The sequence below is a fragment of the Balaenoptera ricei genome, chromosome 2 (genome assembly GCF_028023285.1).
Source record: "Balaenoptera ricei isolate mBalRic1 chromosome 2, mBalRic1.hap2, whole genome shotgun sequence".
In the NCBI taxonomy this organism is placed as follows: domain Eukaryota; kingdom Metazoa; phylum Chordata; class Mammalia; order Artiodactyla; family Balaenopteridae; genus Balaenoptera; species Balaenoptera ricei.
This window is the reverse complement of record NC_082640.1, coordinates 186771030-186795008: the sequence shown is the minus strand read 5'-3', so window position 1 is coordinate 186795008 and position 23979 is coordinate 186771030. Positions and strand designations below refer to the sequence as shown.

The window sequence follows — 23979 nt, the reverse complement described above, 5'->3', positions numbered from 1 at the left end:
TGCCCAGGACTCTAGGCTGGGAGGCCAGGGGACCCTGGAGGCCCACCTGCCCCTTGCATGGCCAGCTGGGGCCAATAGAAGCTTCAAACAGAAAATCCTTGTACCAAACTCCAGCTTCCTTCAAGGGAAACTCCAAAGCAGCCCAAAGACCTGAGCTAGACCCTCAGATCCCCAGACCCTCAGATTCCTAAATCCTCCCACCCTCAGATCACAGACCCTGAGACACCTAGAGCCTCATTGCCCCAGACCCCCAGACCCTCAGGCCCCCAGGCCCCCAGGCCCCCATGCCTGCGGGCCCTGAGACCCTCAGACCCCCAGACCCCAGACCCCCAGAGCCTCAGACCCTCAGGCCCCCAGGCCCCCATACCTGCGGGCCCTGAGACCCTCAGACCCCAGACCCCCAGACCGTCACAGGCACAGAGTGCCCCCAGGCCGAGGCAGGAAGGTCGCACTACCCCAGGCGCCACCGAGGAGCAGCTGGGACAGGAGTTGACGGTTTGGGCAGAGCTCACGCTGAAGGCCTGGAGTAGATGAAAAACTTCTGGAAGCTGCCATCAGCCACCCAAAGGAACGGCCCCCTCACCTCTGCCTCACTCAGGCCTCACCTACACCTTCCTCCCTGCAAGGCAGGCTGTCCTGACCCCAGCACTGGGCGAGGGGACACAGGGCGCCTGCCAGTCGGGGGGCAGGAGACACCGCCCTGCTGCCCGAGGCCCCGTGTCAGGAGGGGGTGCTGATGGGGTTGAGAGGGAGGCACGGAGGCCAGAGCCTCCCAGAGAGCATGGCAGGTGGAGGCTGGCTCTGAGGGGGGGAGGGAGGCAGCCTGAGCCAGAGCAGCCCCCCGACCCACCCCCTCCCACTGCCCCGACCCCTCCCCTCCTCCCCCTGCCCCATTCCTGGTGCCTGGGGACAGAAAGGGGGCCTCCTGGGGAGAAGCCACCTGGTGATCTAAGTGCCAGGACCAGGCCTGGAAGCCAGACGCGTGGGTCCTGGCTCATGGCACCCAGGGAGGGCCGGCCAGGGAGGGCTGGGGCCGGTGACCATGGCTTGTGAGGACACTAAACAGGCCAGGGACAGAGCCCATCATGAGGGACAAAGAGAGAGGGCAGAGGAAGCAGACAAGGGCAGGGGGACAGACAGGACAGGAGAGGGAGGCGATGGAGACCTTCGGGCCTCGGCCCAGTCCTGACCCCTCCAAGGCCTGGGAGACCTTGGCACGACCCCGTGCCCCCCGCCTCAGCTGCCCTCCCCTTGCTGAATGAGGCTGTCCAGACTCTGCCGTTCGGAGCCGACAGCTGGCCCCCCGCCTCCACCAGACCCCAGGAAAGGAGCAGGAGCTACAGGAACTGGGGGGCAGCCAGGAGCCAGGCCCCTCTCTGCCGTGGAGCCACAGGGGCTCTGGAGATGAACATTCCTGGAGAAACAAACCCAGAGGAAGGATGAGGAAATACTCATTCTTTAAAGGTGCGTGCCCCGCAAACGGCAACCACCCAGCCCGCCAGATGGCTGCCCTCGCCCTGGACGGTCCTGGGGCCCGAGCACCCACACCCACACCCACCTCCCGCAGCCTCCTTGACCCCTGCTCCTCCCAGCCCCGGGCCCCCAGCCCCTGGGGGGGCTCCAAAAAGGGGGGGTTCCCCTGCAGAGCTTCGTCTCCTCAGCTTTGACTGCCAGGAGCCTGGACCCCCGCCGGCCCCCACGGGAGACGGAAGGAGGGCTTCTCATCCCACCCGGCCCAGGACCAGCTCAGCTGCTGTCAGCCAGTGTGCCTAACTGGGGGAGTTCTTAAATTACACTTAAAGACCCCCATGCAACCCAGCGGGGAGGCTGGTGAGGGGGCAGCTGGTCCACTGGCCTCCACAGACCAAGGTGCCCACTGGGCCCTGCTCTCTCAACCCCAGCGTCAGCCAAGGGCACCTGCCCAGCCCGGCTGCAACACAGAGCCCCACCCTCTTCCCGGCAGCAGCTCAGGGGCCCTCCTGCTGCCCTGTTGGTCCAGAATCTGGACTCTTCATCCCAACAGCCCCAGGCATCCAGCAGTGCCAAGTTTGGGACACCAGCCCGCCCATCCTCTGCTCAAGTGTCACATGCTCACTGCTTGGACGGTCACCACTCCTGCCACTGAGCCCCTGAGCTGGCCGGCCGGCTGTCCGTCCAGGACCAGGGGAGGTGGGGAAAGAGGCCGAGAGCCGGGCTTCTGGTGGGAAAGACTCCCCCAACATCGGGATTCCAAGAACTTTGACATGACAAGCACAGAGCGTTGCGGCCAAACTCCCACGTGTGTGTGCGCACCTGCATGTGTGTGCGTTCGTTTATGTGTGCCCATGCACGCCAAGTAATAAATCTGTCCTTCTGGGGGAGGCGTGCTTCCCACCAAGCCCATTATCTTCCTCAGCTTATTAACAAATCGCATGGCCTGACACGCGTTTCCCCTGGGACCAAATCTCCCCATCCGATCAGCATAATGTGAAATAAGTAAACACTGCGGCCTCCTCCCCGCCTGCCACCCGCCCGCCCCAGCCCTGGGCCCTGCCCAGGACTGGCTGAGTCTGGACCTTCCCCCGAGGGCTCAGAGCCATGCCAGATCCCCAGCCCTCGCTGCCTGTCGTGGCCCATGGAGGGGCCTGGGGTCCCCGGGACTGTCCCCAGGGCCTCCTGGTTCCCCTCGCACATCTGCCAGCCCTAGGAAACTGCCCCCCCCCCCCTGCGTGAAGCTAACTGGGGGTCTTCAGGGCAGGTCCTCGGGGTCACCGTGGTGTTCATAGGGAAACAGTGAACTGTGGGTAGAAGGGCCCACCCTCGGCTCACACAGGGCTGGAACATGAGGCCAGCCTTGCCCTCCCAGGCCAGGCAGGGGCACCAGCGCACTTGTCCCGCTGCCACTGCTTCCCAGATTCCCGATTCCCTTCTGGCTGATGGAGGAGAAGATGGTTTTCTCTCCAAGGAGGAAAGAGCACGGCAGGGGGGCCAGCAGGGAGATGGGACCGTGAGATGCACCCCCCCCCCAACCGGGTGCCTGGGACTCGGAGGAGGGGTCACCTGCCGGGCCGCCCAGCTCACAGCCATCTGCTTTGCTGCTCTGAGCCAACCCCACCCCAGACCTGGGGACCAGGAGGTGTGATTTCGGGGCCTCCCTCAGGCTGGGGTTTCCAGGCCCAAAGGGCTCGAGAACGGGAGTCCCCAGCTGGAGCTCACCAGGCCCTGGGGGCACCTCGGCATCCCCCCCAGCACGACACAGCCCAGAACAGTCCATCCTTGGGAGATCCCAGGCCTCCCACTGCCCGGTGCTCCCCTCTGAGTGGGCCAGTGCAGGGTCCGGAGGCTTGAGAGACACGTGAACATCTAGGCTCACGTCCCTGAAAGGGTCGGTCCTGCCCGGCCTCCAGGAAAGCCGGGAAACCCCCAGAAGGCCCCAGAAACCCGAGCCCAGAAGCGGATGCAGGGAGCAGAGATGCCAGCCCACAGCTGCCTGAGTGTGGCCCTGAAGCCCAGGCAGGGCCGGGAGGTGCCTGACCTCGAAGGACAGGCTCTGGCTCGCTGAGTGCTGCCTCGGTCCCCCTCACTGCCACCCTGAGGGACGGCCTGTTTGTCCCCTTCACCTTCCCAGTGAGGAGACTGAAGCTCAGGGAGGTGAGGCCACACCCCGCCCAGCAGCACACGGCAGGAAGTGCAGGGACCAGGCCGCAGACCTGGCTCTGTCCTGCTCCGGAAACGGAACTGGGGCAGCACTGTGCCTCCTGGCTGTGGGAGGGATGCCCGCCAGCCCGTGCCTGAGACCAGCCTTTTGCGAAAGGCTCAGCAGATGAGGGTGCTGGCTGAGCCTGGATCCCCCCCGAGGAAAGTCTCAGGCTCAGCCAGAAAGAGCCACCGGCAGACTATCACTTACAGAGGCAAGAGCAGCGCCCCCTGTCTGCAGGGCGGTTTAGGGACCAGGACCCCAGAAATGGGCCACACGTGTCGGCAGCGGGTGGCCTTGACGTCGGGAGCGGCCAGCAGGCCTGGGGGCACGGGGGGCCCTGGTCAGCGACTTTCCCTGCAACCCGTCCAGGCAACGGCCACCCAGCGACCCAAAGGGGCTGAGGCTCTTGTCGGGGCTGGAGGCTGGGGGCTTGGTGGGAGCTCAAGGAGGGGTTGGCGAGACAGGCATGGAGGCTCAGGGGATTACAAATGTGTCCTGCTAGGACAGTCACTGATGCGTGGTGACCAGCAGGGACCGGCAGGTGACATCACAGCTAAGCGGGCCCCCAGGCGGGTCAGTTTCCCATCCCAGGGCTGCCACTGCGCACCCCCTCGGGAGACCCGCAGGGCCCTCGTCCGAGGCTGACCCTCACGCTGGACCCACCACCCTGCCTCTAGCGCGGCCCCCTCCCTCCACGGGCTGCCCCTCCCCCTCGGCTCCACTCACCCCTGTAGGAGCCCCGGAGCTCGGCACGTCATTAGAACTGTGTCCACTTCTGGGCAAATCAAATCACCCAAAGATGAGCGGCCAGAAATGGAGCCGGGACCTTTGCTCCTGGGAAGGAGGCCGCAGGCTCCCCGGGGGCTGGAGCGACACGGGCAACCCCCCGGGGGAGCCTGGCTTTCGGGGTGTGTGTGCTGCGCACCCCGGGTGGATGGGGGCGGGACCGTGAGCCAGCCCTGCCCTGATGTTAGAACAACAGAGGCGGGCGCTTGCTGACACAGGTGAAGAATGGTGCACGTGGAGCCCCCGTGACCCGCACTATGGCCTTGTTGCCCTGTTTTGGAGATGGTGAAACCCCAGGTGCAGAGCTGGGATTCGCACCCAGGCGTGGCGCCAGAGCCCACCTGTACCCTTGACGCTCTGCCGGCAGCCTTGGGAAGCACAGTGCAGGACGGCCTCCTCTCGTCTCCAGGCTCCAGGCCACCACCCACAGATCCCTCCTGCCCCCGCGCCCGGAAAGCCCCGGTTCCCTGCTGCGGGACCTGGGTCCCCATCTTCTGTCCCCCTTGGCTCAGCCCAGCCCAGGGCTGGGCACACAGGGCTTGGAAGTCCCCACCACTGACTGTGTCCCACGCGAATTCCTTCCTGAAGCCACATTGCAAGGACGTGGAGCAAGCACCAGCCTCTTCCCGACCTCAGTCTGGGGCCCAGATGGTGGCTGATCCGGGCCCGGCTCAGGGGGCACAGTGTGGCTGGTGGATGGGCAGGCGGGGCCGGCTCAGGGGACACAGTGTGGCTGGTGGATGGGCAGGCGGGGCCGGCTCAGGGGACACAGTGTGGCTGGTGGATGGGCAGGCGGGGCCGGCTCAGGGGACACAGTGTGGCTGGTGGATGGGCAGGCGGGGCCGGCTCAGGGGACACAGTGAGGCTGGTGGATGGGCAGGCGGGCCCGGCTCAGGGGACACAGTGTGGCTGCTGGATGGGCAGGCGGGGCCGGCTCAGGGGACACAGTGTGGCTGGTGGATGGGCAGGCGGGGCCGGCTCAGGCTGTAGATCATCCCCATCCAGCCCCGAGTCCTCAGCCGAGGCTCATCCTGCCTCGTAAAGATGCCAGCGAGCCCGGGGCCAGCACAGGCAGGCCCACAAATCAGCACCAGGCGCTGGATTTAGAGCATCACCCCTCTGCCAGGCGGAACAGCCTCCCCAGGTGGCCACCAAGGCTGCAAGAAATACGGCCCCACGTCTCAGCTGCTGGAGAAACAGGAGAGATTTATTCCAAACCAAAGAGGTCAGTGTCCGCTGTCTGGGCGTCTCAGACACAGCCCGGCAGTGGCTCCCTCCACCGGAGGGGAAATCAAGGCACAGGAGGGGGACCTGCCCGGGACCCACAGTGCCACGTCTGTCTCAGGCCCCATACCCAGGGGTCCATTCTGGGGGTGCTCGGGTCACCAGCTGCCCCCAGGTTGGGAGTTTTCTCTCGGTGGAGCACCTAGGTGGTCGTCTTCAGAGGACATTTGAAACCATTTATTAACCTGGACCATGTTTTCCCAAATAGCTGAGAAAAGCAGGAGCCAGTGGGGGGAGAGGCTGCCTTCCTCCAGATTGGGGGTGTGGGCAAATGGCTGTCCCTGGAGATGGCTGGAGGCGGTGGGCAGACCAGGTGACCAATGGCGGGAGGCCCGGCTGCCCAGGGGGTGGGGGGCATGTCCCAGCTCACCTGACATTCCCCAAGTGATGAGAGCGTGAAGGCGGGTATAGGGTGACCTCGCCCTGGAGCCGCCCTGTGGGTCCTCAGGGACGTCACTGCCCCTCTCCAGCCCCGGGGCCGGGCCGGGTGACCAGGTCACAGCAGCTATTAGACCAGCATCGTCGGCACTGAGGCCGCAGCCCCAAGCCCTCGAGCCAGCAGGCCGCCTCCTGGGTCAGCCACTGAGTCCACCGTGAGGCCCAGAGCCTGGCACCCGGCCTTGGAGGAGACGGACCCAGCCTCGGGCAACCCCCAAGGACGCCATCACCACTCCCAGGTCTCCAGGGCTGCTCAGAGTTGGGGCCTGGGTGCCTCTGCCTGTCCCCCGGAGCTCCCCTCTGCTCCGGGAGCCCCAGGAGGGGGCCTAGGCTGACTGTTCCCCCCACCTGGGCACTCAGAGACTGCAGCGCCCCCAGGGCCTCAGCCCTCACAGCTGTCATTTCAGGGGCTCGGGGCCTCCCAGTGCTGGAGACCCAGGCCCACGGGCACAGGGTGTCCAGTGGGAGGCTGGTGAGGACACTATGGCCACCGACACAGAGTCAGCAGAAAGGCCAGGCCGGGCGGGGCGGGGCGGGGAGGGCGCCCCGAATTTGCCACTGGATGGCTGGCGGGCCGCCCATTCCAGCCTGGGCCACCTGGGGAGGGCACAAGGGCCTCCATGCAACCATCGAGGACTTTAAAAATGACTCTGGCCAAATGCAAGGGCTCCCAGCGGCCAAAGCTGGAGGGATTTTAGTAACAAAATTAAGTAGTATTGGATTATAACACAAAGTATAAAATAAATATCCGCAAGTCCATACCAGTAGACATAAGTGATGGTATAATTAACAGCTCGCTTGTGTAGGATAATTCCAAATCATTTACGTAGGTGCCACCGCCCTTCCACGGTGTTACCCTGGGTGGGACCCTGGACCAGAAAAAGGACATTAGGGAAAATCTGAACAAAGAATGGACTTCAGTTAATAATAATTATCATTATAACAAATGTACAACACCACATTAATGTAAGATGTTAATATTAGAGGAACCTGGGTATGGGGTATATGGGAACTCTCTGTACTATCTTCTGAATTTTTCTATAAATCTAAGATAAAGCTTATTTTCGAAAGGTGATTCTGAAACAAATACAGGATAGCAGGAGGCTAAGGTTTGGTGCAGCTGGGTGGTGGGTACATAATGAAACTCTGTGCTTGTCTCTGTGGGGGTTGTTTCTCCAGGTAAAGAGGGGGGAGGGGGAGGGGAGGGGAAGGGGGAGGGGAGAGGTGGGGAGGGGGAGGGGGAGGGGAGGGGGAGGGGAGGGGGAGGGGGGAGGGGGAGGGGAGGGAGGAAGATATACATTCATGAAGGCCTCCAGGCCCGACTACCAGGCCCGCCTTTGTTTGGAAGGCTGAGCAGAGCATTGGTGGTTTTTAATCTGGGATGAAGTAACCTGGCCAGAAGGAAGTTTGAGGAGGACCCTCTGGCTGCCCAAGGCTGGAGTGGGGCGTGGAGGCGGGTGGCCCCCGGGCAGGGCAGCGGAAACAGAGGGAGGGTCCACAGGGCAGGCTCCAGGTACAGGGTCTGCGGAGGCCCCACCCTGGCTCCCACCCCCTCCTGGAAGACCCCTCCCCGAGACCTCCAACATCCCTGTGTGCCCATCTGCCCCTGTGCCAGGCCACGCTGGGCTCTGGGGAGGGGGAGACGCAATGCTCCTCGGCCCTTTGCCCCACTGGTAGGGAGATAGTCTCTGGACCTGGCCTTAGTGTCCCCAGCCACAAGGGGCTGGGGGGCACAGGCCTTCCAGGGTCCCCAGCCCTGAGTTCCGAGTGGGGAGGGGCCTCCCTGAGCTCTTGGCTGCTCCATCCCCACCCCCACCCCCCACTCTACAGACCTGACCCACAGGAAGCCGGGCTTCTTGGCCAGCCCAGGGAATTCCTTCCCGGCCCCCTCCCAGCCTCCTGGGTTTCCTGTGTGGAAACGGGCCCTGGATCCCGCCTTGGTAAACACAATATCAGGAGGGAGAAGTCACCCTTCGAGCTTCCTGTTTGCTGGGAGCAGACTCCAGGGCCAAGCCCCGGTCCCCAGGGGCTCCGGGCACCCTGTTGGGGCAAGTAGCGGGGTCTCCACCCGTGAGACAAACCCTCCCCCACCCAGGGCTGCAGGGAGATCCCACGGGGGTCCTCGAACTCCCCTGGGACCATGGGGCCAGGGATCCCAAGCGAGTGTCATGCACCCCAAGACAGGTCGTGCATGCACCCCTGGATGGCACCGTGCACCAGGAGGCCGGCCAGGGGTTTTGGCACTGGGGGGAGACCCAGGGGTGGGACAGACGCCCAGCCATGAGCACACAAACGGTGGCATAAACAGAGGCGGGAACCGAGGCCGCTGTGCTCCGCTGCCCCTGCCCCAGACCTCAGGAGAGCACCAGGTGCCCCCCAAGGGGCGGGCGGGCGGCGGGTCACTGCTGTTTATTTAGGACCCATCACTCCACCCCCACCAGGCCACAGGGCTCAGGCCCAGTGGGAGCCCCACGGGGGCAGCTGACATGACCTCACCCCCATTTCCCAGGGAGGACACAGGTCAGGAGGGGACAAGGCCCCACAGCTGGCGTCACTGGGGCCAGAGCCCAGGAGACAGATGGCCCCACGGGCAGAGAAGGGCCCGAGGCAGGCAAGAAGCCTGCTGCAGCCCGGGCTCCAGAAGGCCCTGGGCGGTCTGCCAGGCTCCCACACCTCTGCTGTCACTGCTCTGACCCCTCCCTCCACCGTCCCCACTGCTGCCACCCTCCCCAGGGCCACGGCTTGGGTGACCACAGGAGGCGGCTCAGAGGACCGGACGCTCGCTCTCGAGGATCCAGACTCTTCCCCTGGCACCTGAAGCACTGGGCGGGGCTCAGCACTCCCCTTGGTCCAGATGAGGCCCAGGAAGGAGGGGGCAAGTCTCTCCCGGGGGCCGCGGGCCCGGTGCTCAGTTCCCGCCCCGCCAGCCCACCCACCCTCCCTGGCTCAGGCCTGTTCCCAGCCACCGCTGGGCCTGGTGAGCCCCCCGCCCCTGGTCACCCAGCCCAGCCCGACCCCCCCCCCAGCCCCACCTCCCCACGTGGCCTCCTGGTGTCCAGGGCTGGGGCGGGGGGCGGGCGGAGCAGGCCTGAACTCACAGAGTGAGTCAGGCGGGCACCTCGGAGGCCGCAAGAGACCTCGCCTGGGTGGGCTCATGCCCCTGTCCCGAGCGGCCCAGGCAGCCCCCCGCCCTCTGCTTCCACCCCAGACTCGGCTGGTCCGGCCCTCCACCGGGCACGCCCCTCTTCCTCCCCTCCCAGGAGGAGGGACCTGCCCACGCTGGGTGTTGGCGTCCCCAGATGTTGAATGAGAAGGACGCCCACAGAGCCCTGCCTGCGGCACGACAGGGGGCGGCCCGGGCTCTGCTCAAGGAGCTGGGTCCCGCGCCGCCGCAGCTTTCCCATCCGTAAAATGGGCATTCTCGTCCTCGCAGCTGCTCCCCCAGCCCGAGTTCCCAGCCTGTAATGACAGGGCTGAGGGCTTTGATGGTCCCGAGGAAAGACCGCCCAGGCTCCCAGGCTAGCCCCAGGACAGGGGCTTCCCGTCCAGAAGAGCAGGCGCTGCCCTCCCGAGCCTCCCCTGGACTGTGGGAAGGGGGCTCCGCTGGCCCCGAAGGTCAACTGCCCCAGCCTGGGCCTGCTCCACAGAGAACCCCCACCCAGGACAGGTGCTGGGGCGGGGGTCCAGGAGGATCAAGGGCAGGAGGGGCCTCCTCGGGGAGAAGCAGGCTCTGGGCCCCTCAGTGACTGGGGGTCAGGTAGGGGAGCAGGGGTTTCTATGCGGAAGAAAGGGACCCACCCAGCATGCCCCACGCACCATCCCATCCCCCACACGGCCCAGGTGAGATGGTGCAGGGCATGTTGGGAGCAACAGCACAGCCGTCAGAATGGACCCCGGGCTCAGAGGCCAGCCCTGGTCCCTGAGCACGGAGCCCTGACCCACCCAGACCCCAGCACCGCCCGGGTCCCTCAGGATGGAAGGGCCACCTAGCCGGGCCAGCACCTCCACACAGCAAGGTCAGACCCTGGATCACCGGATCCACAGACCAGGGGGGCTTCTCAGCCCCTCCTTTCAGATAACAGGCCCTGAAAGGACCTATCTCCCCATCCCACCCTAAGTCCCACCACACCTGTCCCAACCCCCGAGAACCCCCCAAATTCAGTGACAGAGAAGAAGGCTTGGGAAGCATCAGGCTGGCCTCAGAACAGAGAGGGAGAGCCTGCAGGGTGGGGTGGGGGGTCCAGGGTCCCGGTGCCTCTCGGCCGACGTGCGACCCCGATCCCAGGGGCCCCAAATGCCATCGACAGCAGAGAGCAAGGAGGCAGCCCGGGGCGGGGGTCTCGGTATGGGCGACCCTGGGGCTGGACCACGGGGGCCACACGGCCACACAAAGGACCGGGCCTGTTTGAGGACAGGGAGGGTCCAGGGAAGCATCTTGCAAACTGTTAAGTGTTCTCGGTCTTGGACCTGCTCTGTCCCAGAGGGACGCTCCTTGAGGCAAGACCTCGTTCACTTGTTCGCTCGTTCATTCATCCAGCGTGTGCCCCCGGGGCCCCACTGGGGTCCAGCCCTGTGCCCGATGAGGGGGTGCAGCCATGACTCAGACCCCACCACGCCCCCGAGGGGCCCCTTCGAGGTCGGGAGACGAGCGAAGACCAAGCAGGGTGTGACGTGCCGGGTGGATGCAGCACCGGGCAACCAGGCCACCAAGGAGGGGCCCTGACGCTCGCCGCCCGGAGGGAAGTCCCAGGTGTACGTAGGGGCTGCGAGAGGCCCGGCTGGCTGCGAGGGGCCTCGAGGTGCCCGCGTGGGTGCCTGTGGTGGGGACACCCAGATGGGGCGGGGGCGGCAGACAGGGAGTACCCAGGGCCGTCGGGTAGGGCGGCCTGAGCACAGCAGAGAGGGGCGGAGTGGGGAGGGTGGCTGTGCTAGGTGGGGACCCCCTCCAGCTCAGGGGGTCCTGAACCTTGACGTCCCCGTGGAGTGTCTGCTCGTCTACCTCCTGGAAAGGCAGGTGGGGGTCTCCCGAGGGGTCACCATGGCCGCTGCCAGGATTTCCCCAGCTAACATAACCTCTGGGAAGGGGGCCAGGAGCCCACCAGAAAATGCTGCTTCCCATCAGCCCAGCCCCTGCCCCTGGCTCCCTGCCTCAGGACCCCGAGAGCCGGGCAACTCAAGACAGAGTGGCTGGGGAGGGGGACAGAGAGGAGGTGGGGGCTTGAATTCCAGCCTGCAGGAGGACCTCCTCCCGGTCAGTGCCTTCTCGCCTACAACGCTGGTCCCTGCAGGGGCTGCCGTAGGGTTTGTGGGCAGAGGGAGCGTCCCCTGCTGACCCCGAAGCCCCCGGATCCCGTGGACGCATCCCTCCAACGTCCTGCAGCCCCCTCGCCCCAGGACCCTCAGAGGACTGCACGCCCAGTGAACTCAGGAGCCGCGTGAACAATGGATGCATCTTTTATTCACAAATAAAAGCTGTAGCAAGATATTATCTACACATTTGTACAAAGGTTTGGACAACCCTAGAAAATACATGACGATCAGAACACAGAACCCGTAGTGACGGGAATGTCCCGCTCGTCAGCAAGCTCACCCCTGGTCTACATTTGGCAAGAAGTGCCTCCCGAGGACCCTCGCCCTGCTTGGGGAACCCCCAGAAAGAGTCCGGCCGGAGTGACACCTTCCATAGAAAACCATAAAAACATAGATCATTTGTCTTCAAATTTCGACTGCAAATACCTCATTTATAGGCAAAACGATATAAAAATACGAACCTAACAGAACCTTTACAAAACCCTCCCCCTCCCCCCCATTTTTGTGTGTGTTGGTTTGTTTTTTGCTTGTGGTTTTGGTAAGAATTCCTGCCGTGGAAGAAGGCGCCAGGTGCCTTCAGCTCAGCCCTTGGGCGCCGCCCTCCCGGTGACCTCAGAACAGAACAGGTCCTGGGGAGAGGAGGGTCGGCCATCCCCGCCTGGAAGACCCCACCGGCTCAGTCTGTGCAGAGAACACATGCAGGCCGAGGGTCTGGAGACCACCAAGGCGGGCTCTGCTGAGAGGAAACAGCTATGAAAGAAAAGCAACCCTGAATCCTAAACCAGAGCCCGGCGAGCCCGGGGCTGTCTTGCTACATGGAACTGCTTGGCTGTAAAGAAGGCGCGATCAGATCAAACAGCCGGGCCGGCGGCCCCAGCGCACCGTCTGCTGGTGTCTTGAGTCCTTAGCACCAAACGCGAAAAGGAGAGAAATCCAGTCCAAGGTTAAAGGCACTTGCGTTGCTGTCCGGGGGCGATAGTCTTCCCGTGTCCCGCTCGCTCGCTGCTCCGTCCACGTGCTCGGCCGGCCCCTCCCCTGCCTCACGCTCCACTGCCTCCAAGACCCGCGGGTCCCCACTGGACCCTCCGCATCCTCGTCCCTCCAACCCCTGCCACATCCTCGCTCCATCCCACGTCCCGTCCTCGAGCCCCCAACACCCCCGTCCCCTCCCCCGTGTCCCAGTGCCCAGCCTCAGACGTCCACCTCCTGCGGCCCCGGGGCAGCGGTGGCGGCGCTGATGTCGAAGCAGGTGACCATCATGACGCGGGCCTTGCACAGATTCACGCACTGCTCCAGGGCGGCCGTGGCGCGCTCCAGGGCCGCCAGGTACTCGGCCGACTCGGGCTCCAGCTCCGGGTCCACCTCGACTAGGGATGGACGGCAGACCGCTGGTCAGGCCAGGGTCCCCGCAGGGCCCAGGAAATGCTTCTCTCCCTCCCAGCCTCTGGGTCCCCACCTGGGGCGGGGTGAAGTGGCTGGACTGGGGGCGCAGGTGGGGCACACGCCTCCCGGGGTGTCGGGGGATGAGCGGGGAGACTCACACTGCTCCAGCCAGCGGCCGGGCTCCACCATCAGACGGCCCTGGGTCTCAGCCAGCTCCTCGCGGAGCGTCTCACGCTTGGCCCACACCTCCTGCAGCCGCTGCTGCCTACGCTCGGCCAGCCGCAACTTCGCACTGACGCACACCGGGCCCTGGGCGGCGGGGACGGCGGCGGGTGGGCTCAGGCACGGAGGACGGCCTGCTCCCAGGGGCTCCGTGAGCCTCGCTCCACCCCCGGGGCCCGGGCAGGCGCACAGCAGGGCCTCAAAGGCGGGCAGGGGTAGGACCTGGGCCCCTCCTGCCCGAGGGGGCTCACGCCACGTGCTCCCAAAGCAGCCCGTGCCTTCTGGAACCCGGGCCCAGGACGAGTGGGCACAGCGGTGGGAAGCATGCCCACACCCCAGCGTAACTCCAGGGCACGAGAGCGGTGGCCTCAGGACCCCTCCAGCCCCCCACTCGGCCCACAAGGGCCATCAGGAGATGCCAGGGGTTCAGGGCCGAGCGGGGCCTTTCCTACCTTCTCTGCATTCTGGGAGGGCTGTGGACAAGAGGGCAGGGTGAGGTCAGTGGGCTGCCCTGCCACACCCCAGGGGCCCACCCTGCCCTCCCAGGACCGCCTGCCCCCGGCCTGCCCCAGCCCCGACCTCGGCCGGGTCCTCCCCCGGGGGCAGGCGGTGCCGCTGCAGGCGCTCCACGTCATCAATCTCGTACACCTTGATCTCGAAGGGTTCCTTCAGCGAGCCAGCCAGGGGCAGCGGCAGGTCCACCCACTGGCCGGGGAGGCTGGGCTTGCGGCCCAGGGCAGCGGCATCGGGCAGCGGGGCCGGGATCAGCCGTCGCCGCTGCAGACCTGCAACAGAGAGCCGGGCGCTGGGTGAGCAGAGGCCGGACCCCAGCCCCCAGCCCAGGACTGAGAGGGGCGCCGGGCTGCGGTTCTGACAGGCAGAGCCCACGGGGGCCCTCCCAATCCTGAAACGCTCAGCCTAGCGCCTGCCGGAAACCCGGCCACCCCTGCCTGCCCCGTGGAACAGATGGGTTCCTGTCCGCCAGCCCCTCCCCCAGCCGCCTCCCGCCTGGACGGCCACACCCTCCCTACTGGACAGCAGCCTCAAGGTCACACCCGCCAGCCCTGGAGGCAGCCCTCCGACACCCTAAGGGGCCACGCTGCTTCCTAATCGCAACCGTCTCTACCCTGGACAGACTCCCAAGCCAGGCCCACGCTTGTGGCACCACCCACATCTCCCAGCACACCCCTCCCTGCTCCCCACGCCGGCCTCCTGCTTTCCCAGCCCACCTTCAGCCAGGGCGTGCCTCCCCTGCCCCTCCGGAGGACATCAGCCAGTGGCCAAATCCCCCCAGCCACACACAGCATGAGAAACAGGCCCACCCTACCCGGGTCCCCAGAGACAGAAGGTCCAGGAGGCGGAGGCAGGAACGGCCCAGCAGGGGGCTCCCAGGCAGCTGGGCACCAGCCCCGGGGGGGAGCCCCAGGCTTGGAGCCCCAGACCCAAGTCCTCGCCCAGCTCCCCCCGCCTCAGCAGGGTGCCCCGTGTGAGCCCACCCCTGCCACCCGCTCCGAGGGGACGGGGACCAGCCTCAGAGGCAGCGTGGGGATCAGAGAAGGGCACACGCCGGGCGCGTCCACAGACGGTAGGGGCTGCACACATCTAGAGCCTGAACAGCCCCAGGCACGTCTGTGAAACTGTCGAGGGCCGCATACACTGGGACCCACGGAAGTGGTGCCCAGCTGTCAAGTGCGGCCGGGCCCGGGCCCTGCGGGGGCTGGGCCACACCCACCTGTGGCTCTCTTCTTGGGGGACTTGAGGCTGCGGGAGCGGGCGCCCGGGGACGCAGCCCCGCTGTCGCTCATGGAGTCGGGGGCCGAGGAGGCGCTGCCGGTGGCCTCGCTGTCGCGCATCATGCTCTCGTAGCCGCTGCTGCCGCCGCTGTGGTAGAAGAGGGCCGTGCGGCCCATGGCGGGCGGAAGCTCCCCGCTCAGCACGCTGCTGTTGTCGCTGCCGTGGCCGCTGCTGTAGCGCTGCGGCCGCCGCGGGGCCGTCACCTTGCTGTACGGAGAGGGCAGCACCGGGCCCACGGGCGGCCGCTCCTCGGACACGTTCACGCCGCTGTCGTTGCCGCTGTCCGAGTCGGCCGAGCCCCACAAGGGGCCACTTCGGCCGTGGCCTCCGCCGGCTGCCAGCTCATTGACACGGCTGTGGGCGGCCCGGAGCGCCTGCTTGGTGCCCATGATGGTGCCCCGGCTGGCCTTGGCCCCAACGCAAGGCACTGCTCGCGGGGCGACCCTGGGGCCCGTCACCGGGCCCCCAGGGGTCCTGCCCGCCGCAGGGGCCAGCGGCTTCACCGAAGCACCCAGAGCCCTGGACCCGCCTGCCGCCGGGCTGCGGCCCTTGCCCCCGCTGGTGGGGGGCTTGGGGGCCCCCACGCCCTTGGCCGGGCTGCTCCTACAGGCAGGAGCGGGCCCAGGCGTGGGGCTGGCAGGCGGCACACCCAACCTGGGCACGGCCCGGGCCGGCCTCCCGGGGCCTTCCCTGGCCTTGCTGCTGCCGTGCGCCAGGCCCTCGCACCGCTCCAGAGACCCGTGAGTGGCGGGACGGCACCCCGCCTCTGCCTTGCCAGCCCGGGCCTTCAGGCTGGACGTGGCCCTGGGGATGGAGTGGTCGGCCCGGCCGCCCGGCCTGGCCTCCCCCTCCCCTCGGAGGAAGGCAGCAGCCCCGGCCCAGGCCAGGCTGCCGGCCTGGGGAGGGGCCGGCGCTGGGCTGTTCTTGTGCTCCAGGCTGGACTTGCGCACCGGCGGGGCCGGGGGGGCCACCCCGCCAGGCCTCGGGCAGAGGTCCCCTTTGGAGGCCACACTCTTCTTGCTGCTGGAGGCGGCCTTTGGGCTGCCCGGGCAGGCCGCTGCCTCGGCCGAGGCGTCCCCGAAGGATGTGGAGGGCGTGGTCACACCCAGCGTGGTGGCCCCCCTCCGCAGCGGTGGGATCTGAGCCACGGCCTCTGGCCTGTGGGCTGCCCTGCCCACCTCACAGCCGTCCACCACCCTCCGGGCACAAGCCAGCATCGGGGCCAGGCTGGGGCCCCTGCTGGCAGAGGCCAGGGGCAGCGGGCCACATTCGTCCGCCCGGAGCAGCCAAGGGTCCTCGAGGCCTCCGGGGCCAGGCGGGCCCGGGGCCAGGCGGGGGCAGCCCACACGACTGGCCGCTGAGGTAGTCCTCGGTTTGCGGGGAAGGCTGGAGTGGATAGTTTGTGCCGGGGCGGCCCCCCGTGGAGACGCGGCGTGGGGCTCCCGGCCAGGTCGGCTGGCAGCTGCCGTGGCCTCCTCCGTGGGACAAGGCCTCTGGGCGGGGCCGGGACTGTCGGGTCTGTCACGCTCTGAGAACTGAAAGCTGCCGTCCTCCAAGGGGCCGTCCAGGGTCGGGGAGCCCAGAGGGTCAGGCCCCGCGGGCGAGTCGGGGCCGGAGGGGTCTGGGCTGGCCCGCGAGGGAGGCCGCGGGGCGGGGCCGGGGCTGTCGGCCGCGCACACGCTGACCTGGCTGAGCCACGAGCTGATGGAGGAGCCGCGGCTGCCGCCAGCCCCGGCCGCCCCGTCCAGGGCCACACCGTCCAGGGCCGCCCCGTCCAGGGCCCCACCGTCCAGGGCCGCCCCGCCCAGGGCCGCCCCGGGGGCCTGCGAGGTGCACGCGTCGAACTCGTCGTTAATGCTGCTGATGATGCTGACTGGCCTCGAACCCGAGGCCAGGGCCTGCAGGGAGCAGTTGCTGCTGAGGCTGGCCAGGCTGGAGGGGCGCCCGGGGCCAGCCAGCCCCCCCAGGGACAGCTCCTCCACCAGCGTGAACACCAGCTCGTCCTCGCCATTGAGCTCCACGGGCTGCTGCAAGGTCACCGTGGTGGTCAGCAGGCCCCGCTCCAGACGGCGGCCGCGTGCGGATGGGCGGGGGCAGCCCTCCTGCCCACTCCTGCCCACGGGGGGTGTCCGCACCACACCCACACCGTCGGCTCCCCCAGGCTCCTCTGCGGCCCCGCCAGCTTCCGGCTGCCGAGGCAGCGGGGGGGCCGGGCTGGGCAGCGGCCTCCTGCCTCTGCCCCCCGCGGCCTTATCCGGCACAGGCAGCTCAGGCCTGGCACTGCCGTCCTCTCTCTGGTCACCACCAGCCTTGGAGGGCTCCGGGGCCCCCCGGTGGGTATCCGGGCCGGGGCTGCCGCGAGGCGTGCTGGCGGCCAGTGGGGAGCCCACGGCTTTCCTGGGGGCCGCGGCCTCGGGCAGCGAGGGCTTCCTGCCCCCGCGGGCCGGGCTCGCCTGGGCTCCGCTGGCGCCCGCCGGGCCTCCCTGGGGGCCCTCGCTGCCGTGGATGCACTCCAGCCGCTCCTGCAGCTCCGCGAAGGTGCTGCAGCGGAAGTGGTCAGCATCACGCGGGCCCCGGGAGGGGCGGCGGCGGCTCAGGGAGGGGATGATGGGCACAAAGTCGGGGGGGCCCTCGCTGTCCGTGAGCTCGCGGTCCGACAGCGCCGCCCCCCCCGGCCCCACGTAGATGACGGTGTCGCCGGACTGCTCGCTGCTGGACGAGTAGTCGGGGTCGCCGGGCGAGCTGGCGGCCAGGCGCTCGGGGTCTGGGGCTGCCGAGCGCGGGTGGAAGGGTCGCAGGCGCGGGGGGCGGCGGGCACGGCCTTCCTCGCAGGAGCTGTCCCCCCCCGAGGAGCTGGACGCGTACTGGGGACAGAGCAGGCCCACCTGAGCGGCCTCCCCGCCTGCCCCCCCTTCCCCTGCACCCCAGCCGCACACACCGCGCTCCAGTGAAGGAAGTGACAGCGCAGCCACCAGCCGTGTCCCGTCAAGCACTGGACCGGCACGAAAGGTCTCAGGCCCTGAACATAACCGGACCTCCTCAGCAACTTCCAAGGAAGCGTTAAGCCGAGTCACCAGGGAGGTGAGAACACGTACCCTCAGCACACGGCGAGTAAGTGCAAACCCAGGATTCAGACCCAGGGCACCCTGGGGCGCCCCTAACTCCACCCTCCGGCCCGACGGAGGGCCGCCTGGGGCATGCCCTGCTGGACCAGGCCTGGGACGGGTACGGGCCACGGGCATCCCACCAGGCTGCCCTGAGCACACACCTACCCCTGGGCCAGGCGGACAGAGGCCAGGCAACCACAGCCCCCAGTGCGATCAGGTCCGGTTCTGCTTGGGGCGACCTCAAGCGTGGGCCCCGCCGCCTCTGGGCAAGGCCATGTGGGCACAGCCCTGTGAGCCCAGGGCACGCGGGGCCCCAGCACCCCCACCATGCAGGCAGGGGCCCTCGGGGAGAGGGAGGGGCAGGCGGGAGGCAGAGCCAACCTTAACCTTCTTCCTACGCAGGCGGTGGAGGTGGGCGGCCAGCTGCACGGTGCTCAGCGTCTCGGCGTGGCGGGCAGGCGCATCGGAGACGTGGGCGATCATGGTGGTGCGGCAGTTGGCGGTGGCCAGGGTCTCCCGCAGCAGCATGGTGAGCCTGTGCTCCCTGGGGGCCGGGGAGGGGCGGGGGTCAGGGGCTGAGGGCCCATGAGGGATGCCGGGTGGCAGGCCAGGTGTGTGGGCTGCCACAGGGCTGGAGGGAGGGAGGTGGGCCTCTTGCTGGACCAGGACCAGGCCTGGAGCCTTGGGGTCGGGGCTGACCCCCACCTCTGTTCCCCATGCCCTGGGCGCCAGGACCCCTCCCCCAGCCCTCGGGCAGCAAAGCCCGTCAGGTGATGGAGGAGCAAAGAACTGAGGGGCTCAGGGGCCACAGACACACTGGACACGCCTGATGTGGGCTGGGCTGGGCTGGGTCCCCAGGGCCCCAGCCAGGAGCCCACCACTCACCTGTAGGGCACGTGCTTGGCTCCGCTGACCAGGGCCAAGATGACGCTGCCCAAGGCCGACAAGGACAGATATGGCGGGCCCCCGGGGGCCTCCCCACCCCTACCGGGTGCCCCCTCACAGCTGCCGAAGTCGATGAGGTGCAGGCGGCTGCGCCCTCCAGACACTGAAACCACAGGGCAGGAGGGTGAAGGCTCGGCCGCAGGGCACCCAGACCCTGCCCCGCGGCCCACGCCCGGGACAGTCCTGCCGAGAGGGAGGGCGGCCGGACCCACACCACGCAGGCGCCACGGCCACCTACTTCCACCCCTGCCGCACTTCTCCACACGGTACTGGTACACGTGCAGCGTGAAGAGCATGTGCGAGCTGCCCAGGGCGTCCTCGCCGCCGCCGGCCCGGCTGGTGCTGCGCGCAGCCAGCGCCGCGTCCAGGTAGAAGGCCGCCTTCTCAGCCGTGGGCGCCCGCAGCTCGCTCTGGTTCTGGAGCTGCCGACAGACGGACAGCGGGGACGGCGCCTGAGCGGCTCGGGGCCGAGCCGCCGCCCCGCGCGGGCCCCGAGCCCGCGGCCCTGCTCCCCGCGCGGCGGCCTCGGCGTACCTGCGCCCCGCAGACGGGGTCCTCCCGCAGGTGCACCCCCGGGGACTGGGCATCCTGCAGGCTGCTGGAGGCCACCTCGGCCAGCAGGTCCCGCAGGCTCTGGTCCCGGCCGCACACCTCCACGGCCGAGACGCGGACGGAGAAGCGGGCGCCCACCCTCTCCTTGCGCTCGTCAATGAGCCTGAAGAGCCAGGAGATGGCGCAGGGCACGATGCCCAGGCTCTGGGGCGAGCTGTCCTTCCCGATCATGGTGTAGGACTTGCCTGGGGGCCAGCGGGACAAGCCCTCAGAGCCCAGCCAGACCCGGCAGCTGCTTCCCTGGCCCTGCCCGGGGCCCTCAGGGCCAACCTGGGGCCACTGAGGCCCCGGGGGCCTCTTCTGACCCACTCCATGGCTCTACCTTCTAGGCCTACAGGGTTTCAGCTTCCTCTCCACAAGACCCCGCCCCAGGTGCCCACCTGCTGCCCATATGGGATATGCCCACCCCCCACCCCACCCCACCCAGAAATGGCACGCAGCGACTGCAGAGAGGGGATGGTAAGGGGCATTTACCAAGGCTCGTGTGGCCGAAGGAAAAAATGCAGCCATCGGCCCCGCTGACCACCGACTGGAGCACGTCGGCCACTGTCCCCGAGCAGACCTCGGCCTGGGGGAGGGGCACAGAGTCAGGCGGCCACCCGGCCTCCCACCACTTCTGTCTCATCACACGCAGACAGTGAGTCCACGAGGTGGCCGGGAGGGCACCCAAGACAAAGGACACAAAAATCTCCACGTGGACACACGACACACACACACAGCGTGAACCAGCCAGACACAGCTGACAGGCACACGCAGTGTACACGCACACACACGGAAGTCACAGTGCCCTCGCGGCCACGCCGGGCACAGACCACGCCACACACATGCACGGCACACACGCGACACGTGGAGGAGCATCTCTGGGAAACAAACCACCACTCGGAAAGCTTCCATGGGGCATGGGCTCTGAAAAAGCTGGCCTGAGAAGCAGGCCAGGAGCTGGGTGGAGACACCACGAGGGCCGGGGAGGCCAGCGAGGAAGGGGAAACCCAGCCGGCCTCCTCTCAGCGCCTCCCCCCCACCCCCCAGCCCTGGCTCTGCACGAGAAGGCCCCGCCCCCGCCCGAGGCCGCCACTGCCACCCTCACCTGCTCCGAGTCCTGGGGGAAGACGGCATCGAAGGCAAACATCTTGGGAACGGCAGCCGTGGTGGCGTGTCGGGGGCCCGTGCTGCCTGGGGGCCCTGTGGCCGGGTCATAGAGGGTCACCTGCTTCTTCCTCGGGTCCACCTTCAGGAAGGACGTGGACTCGGCCGAGCGCCGGGCCCCCTGCGCAGGCCAGATCCGCAGCGTGACCTTCACCTGGGGAGGCGGGCGGGGCGGGCATCTGAGCGGCTGCGACGTGCAGGGCAGGAGGAGCTTCACGCGCGTCAGGACAGTGGGCCAGGCCCCGGCATGGGGTCCCCGCCGCAGGAACGCGGCGCCGGCACCCCAGCTCCCAGCCAGAGCGCCTCCCATACGAGGTCAGCCAGGCAGGGAGAAAACGAGGGCCAGCGAGAGGAGGGGCTGGCCGGGAACAGAGCACGTCAGCACAGAACCGGGAGCACGCGGAGGGGGGCACAGGACGGAGGGAGGGCGGGACAGAGGGAGCGGACTCCAGCTGCCCCCATGAGCACAGAGACAGAAGGACGAGGACGGTACCCCGAGCGCACCCCCCCTCGATGTGGGGCTCCTCCACACCCTCTCGCTGACTCTGAGGCAGAGCCAGCACCAAAGGAGCTGAACCCAAACACACAGGCCTCTGAGAGCAGGGTCACCCCACACAGGCACACCCCAGGCCCGCCAGCTCCCCACTGGACCAGCCATCATGGCGACCCACCCCCCAGGCCCGCACAGGCTTCAGAAGGGGGAAGGAAACGCACTCAGAGAGGTCGACTGTCTCACCCGCGTCACACAGCCTGCCAGTGGGTCTCCTGAAATCCCAAACCCCAAATCTGAGGGCGGAGAGAGGGGGGCAAGCAGATCGGGGCAGCAAGACGCGGCGCCACCAGATAGGAAGGCCCAGGCCCCGGCCCCTCCCACAGGGTCCCCTCAGAGCCCCACGCACGCTCCTCTGAGGGCGTGTCCTCCACCCCGATGCGGAGGACAGGGGCCGCCTCAGAGCCGGGCCCCCCCACACCCCCCGACTCCCGACCTCGGGCTCCACGCACAGCAAGGTGCAGCCCCCAGGAAAGACAGCCGTGCACCGCGGCCGGGCAGGCCCCGCGAGCAGCTGACTCCCTGCTGAGGGGAGGGACAAGTGCCCCACACCCCGGCCCCCCACGTGTCCGTCCAGCCTCACGTCCTCCAGGGAGCCCTTCCTCCCAGCTCCCAGCCCCAAGCCAGAGGCCTCCAGGGCCCTGGGCGCCTCCTCCCGTGTCTGCATCCCAAGTGGGGGGCAGGCAGGAGTGTGTGGAGTGAAGGAAGGATGAACGCACGGAGGGGCGCGGGCCTGACGCCTGCGGTGCCCTCGGGGAGAAACGGGATCTGGTGCTTCTGACCCCAGAGCCGCTCGGAACCCCAAGGACACCTGGGGAGACTCAAACCCCACGGACACCTGTGGCAGGCCTCCGGGTCAGCAGGACGCCAGAGGCGATCCCACCGGCACAGAACTCGGCAGGAAGAGGGCAGGATGATCCCAGAGGAGACGGGGATTCTGAATCCCCAGGGCAGGGGAGATGGTGGAGAGACAGAGGCTGGGGTGGCATGGGGGCCCCGGGGTGGGGACAGGGCTGGGCTGAGCTCAGGGCCCGACAGGCCACCAGGCAGCCTCTGCGAGTCCCCCAAACACAAAAACAGATGCAAGGTTTGCCCGTGCTCCCCACCCACGTTCATGCCAGCTCCGGGGGCTGGACCACCAGCCCCAAGGCCCTCAAGGGTACAGAAGGCTCAGAGGGGAGGGGGGCCAAGAACCAAGATGCAGGAGCCCAGAACAAGCTACACTGCAAACACCCCAAAACCCGCACGGAGAACCAACACCCTGGGCCACGCATCTTGTGTGTGGCCAAGGGGGGCCGAGTGCTGACAGGGCAAGCCACCCTGGGGGAGGGCCCCTCCCAGGAGAAGGCACCAGACTCCGGTTTCCGCTGGAGGACACCGCCCTCCGCTCTCCGGTGAAATCTCCGATTTCTCCACTACAGTGTAAATCAAATTACCAGCCTCATCTCAGAGCCAATATTTTTCACGGGTTTAATTGTAAGTGACAGATACATAACTCCGGCGAAATTGGTTTACCGTGGGTAGTTCACACGAGGCACCATCTACGTCCCTTCGGCATGTGGCAAATTGACATGCAAAATCGCGCCGCGTAAGGAGAGGGGGTCCTCCGGGGAGATGCGGAAAGACATACTTTTCTATTGAGCTCCTCCAAACCTGGGCTCCATTAGGCGAGAATCGATTCTCTTATTCCCCGACGACATGAACAAAACTATTTCATTTCCAAACGCCACTGCCAAGCAGATGAAAATGTGCACTTCCCAGTAATTTTGGGCAATTTTTTTTCAGCGTGAACTCCTGGCCGCTTCAGGAGCCAAATGGGTTCTGCGGATTGGAGAGCGTTCCCGGCGGGGAGGGGACATCGCGTGCGCCAGCCCCACGCCACGCGCCACCATCCCAGTTAAATGCCCGGGTCACTGTCTGCGAGAATCCTTTCATTACTGCAGGGAAATGACAGGGTCTTCGCGCCACACAAGCATGTCTCCCCCCACTAAATGTTCAGATATTGCAAAGCCCCACTGAATAGCTGCCAGGTAGGGAAAAAATACATTTTGCATAAAAAGGGGCTTCCATTCCTAAGAGACGGCCCAGGCAGTCGTGGGGGGAGGGGCCATCATACCGCAAGATGATGAATTATCTTAAGTGGCACATTAATGTCAGGAATCGAGTATAATCTAACTTTCTTCTCTCTGACAATATTAAATGCCTTTCAGGAGGCATTTCTAACTATGTGCTATTCGTGCAAATAACATCCAGGGAGCTGGGGAGGGGGCTCTGGGGGACACGGTGAGAGGACCAGGACGGGTGGCCACGGGCTCCCTGCCGCAGGGGACCAGGGCACAGCGGTGGTCTGCCGGAGAGAAGGGAGGAGCCCCCGCCCTGGAATACTTGGGTGGGGGGGCCTGACCCCAGGGGGACGGGGAGGCCTGCTGAAGCCCCAAGTAACACGGCGGCAGTAAGAAAGCAGGGTCTGTGCCACGAGGCTCCTCAACCCTCCAGCCACCCAGCCCCTACCCCAGACGGGCCGAGTGACCAGGCCCAGAGTTGCTTAGAGCCCCTTCCCCACGGCCAGTTCGCAGTGTCCTCCCTCTGGCCCTGGCACTCCCACCGCCCGAGCAGGGCCCAGATTCCCCACTTCAGCAAGCTCCCGAGGGACATGTCTACCTCCGTCTCAGGGTGTGTGGGTGACGGGGTGAGGGAAGGCTTCCTGGACGTCCGGACACAGG

General features: G+C 67.0%; 1 protein-coding gene and 1 long non-coding RNA gene across 5 annotated transcripts in view; one reads left to right on the top strand and one right to left on the bottom strand.

The window, feature by feature from the left end:
* Window positions 1-12670: 12670 nt before the first annotated feature.
* Window positions 12671-23979, bottom strand: part of KIF26A (kinesin family member 26A) — a 38433-nt gene continuing 27124 nt past the window's right edge. For 3 of the 4 annotated variants that reach the window (XM_059915118.1, XM_059915119.1, XM_059915121.1), the window contains 11 exons: window positions 20648-20860; window positions 20035-20128; window positions 19483-19745; window positions 19187-19370; window positions 18889-19051; window positions 18385-18547; window positions 14835-17760; window positions 13682-13887; window positions 13555-13575; window positions 13039-13189; window positions 12671-12864 (listed from right to left, as the gene is read on the bottom strand). In XM_059915118.1, coding sequence (XP_059771101.1) covers window positions 12689-12864; window positions 13039-13189; window positions 13555-13575; window positions 13682-13887; window positions 14835-17760; window positions 18385-18547; window positions 18889-19051; window positions 19187-19370; window positions 19483-19745; window positions 20035-20128; window positions 20648-20860 — 4560 coding nt within the window. In that variant the 3' untranslated portion in view covers window positions 12671-12688. The remainder of the gene's footprint in view (window positions 12865-13038; window positions 13190-13554; window positions 13576-13681; window positions 13888-14834; window positions 17761-18384; window positions 18548-18888; window positions 19052-19186; window positions 19371-19482; window positions 19746-20034; window positions 20129-20647; window positions 20861-23979) is intronic. The other variant, XM_059915120.1, reaches the window with a different exon arrangement.
* On the top strand, window positions 16904-23408 carry LOC132360029 (uncharacterized). The gene is made up of 4 exons (XR_009501041.1): window positions 16904-17229; window positions 17825-17977; window positions 18406-18532; window positions 23042-23408. It is a non-coding gene; the product is annotated as an uncharacterized LOC132360029 (long non-coding RNA).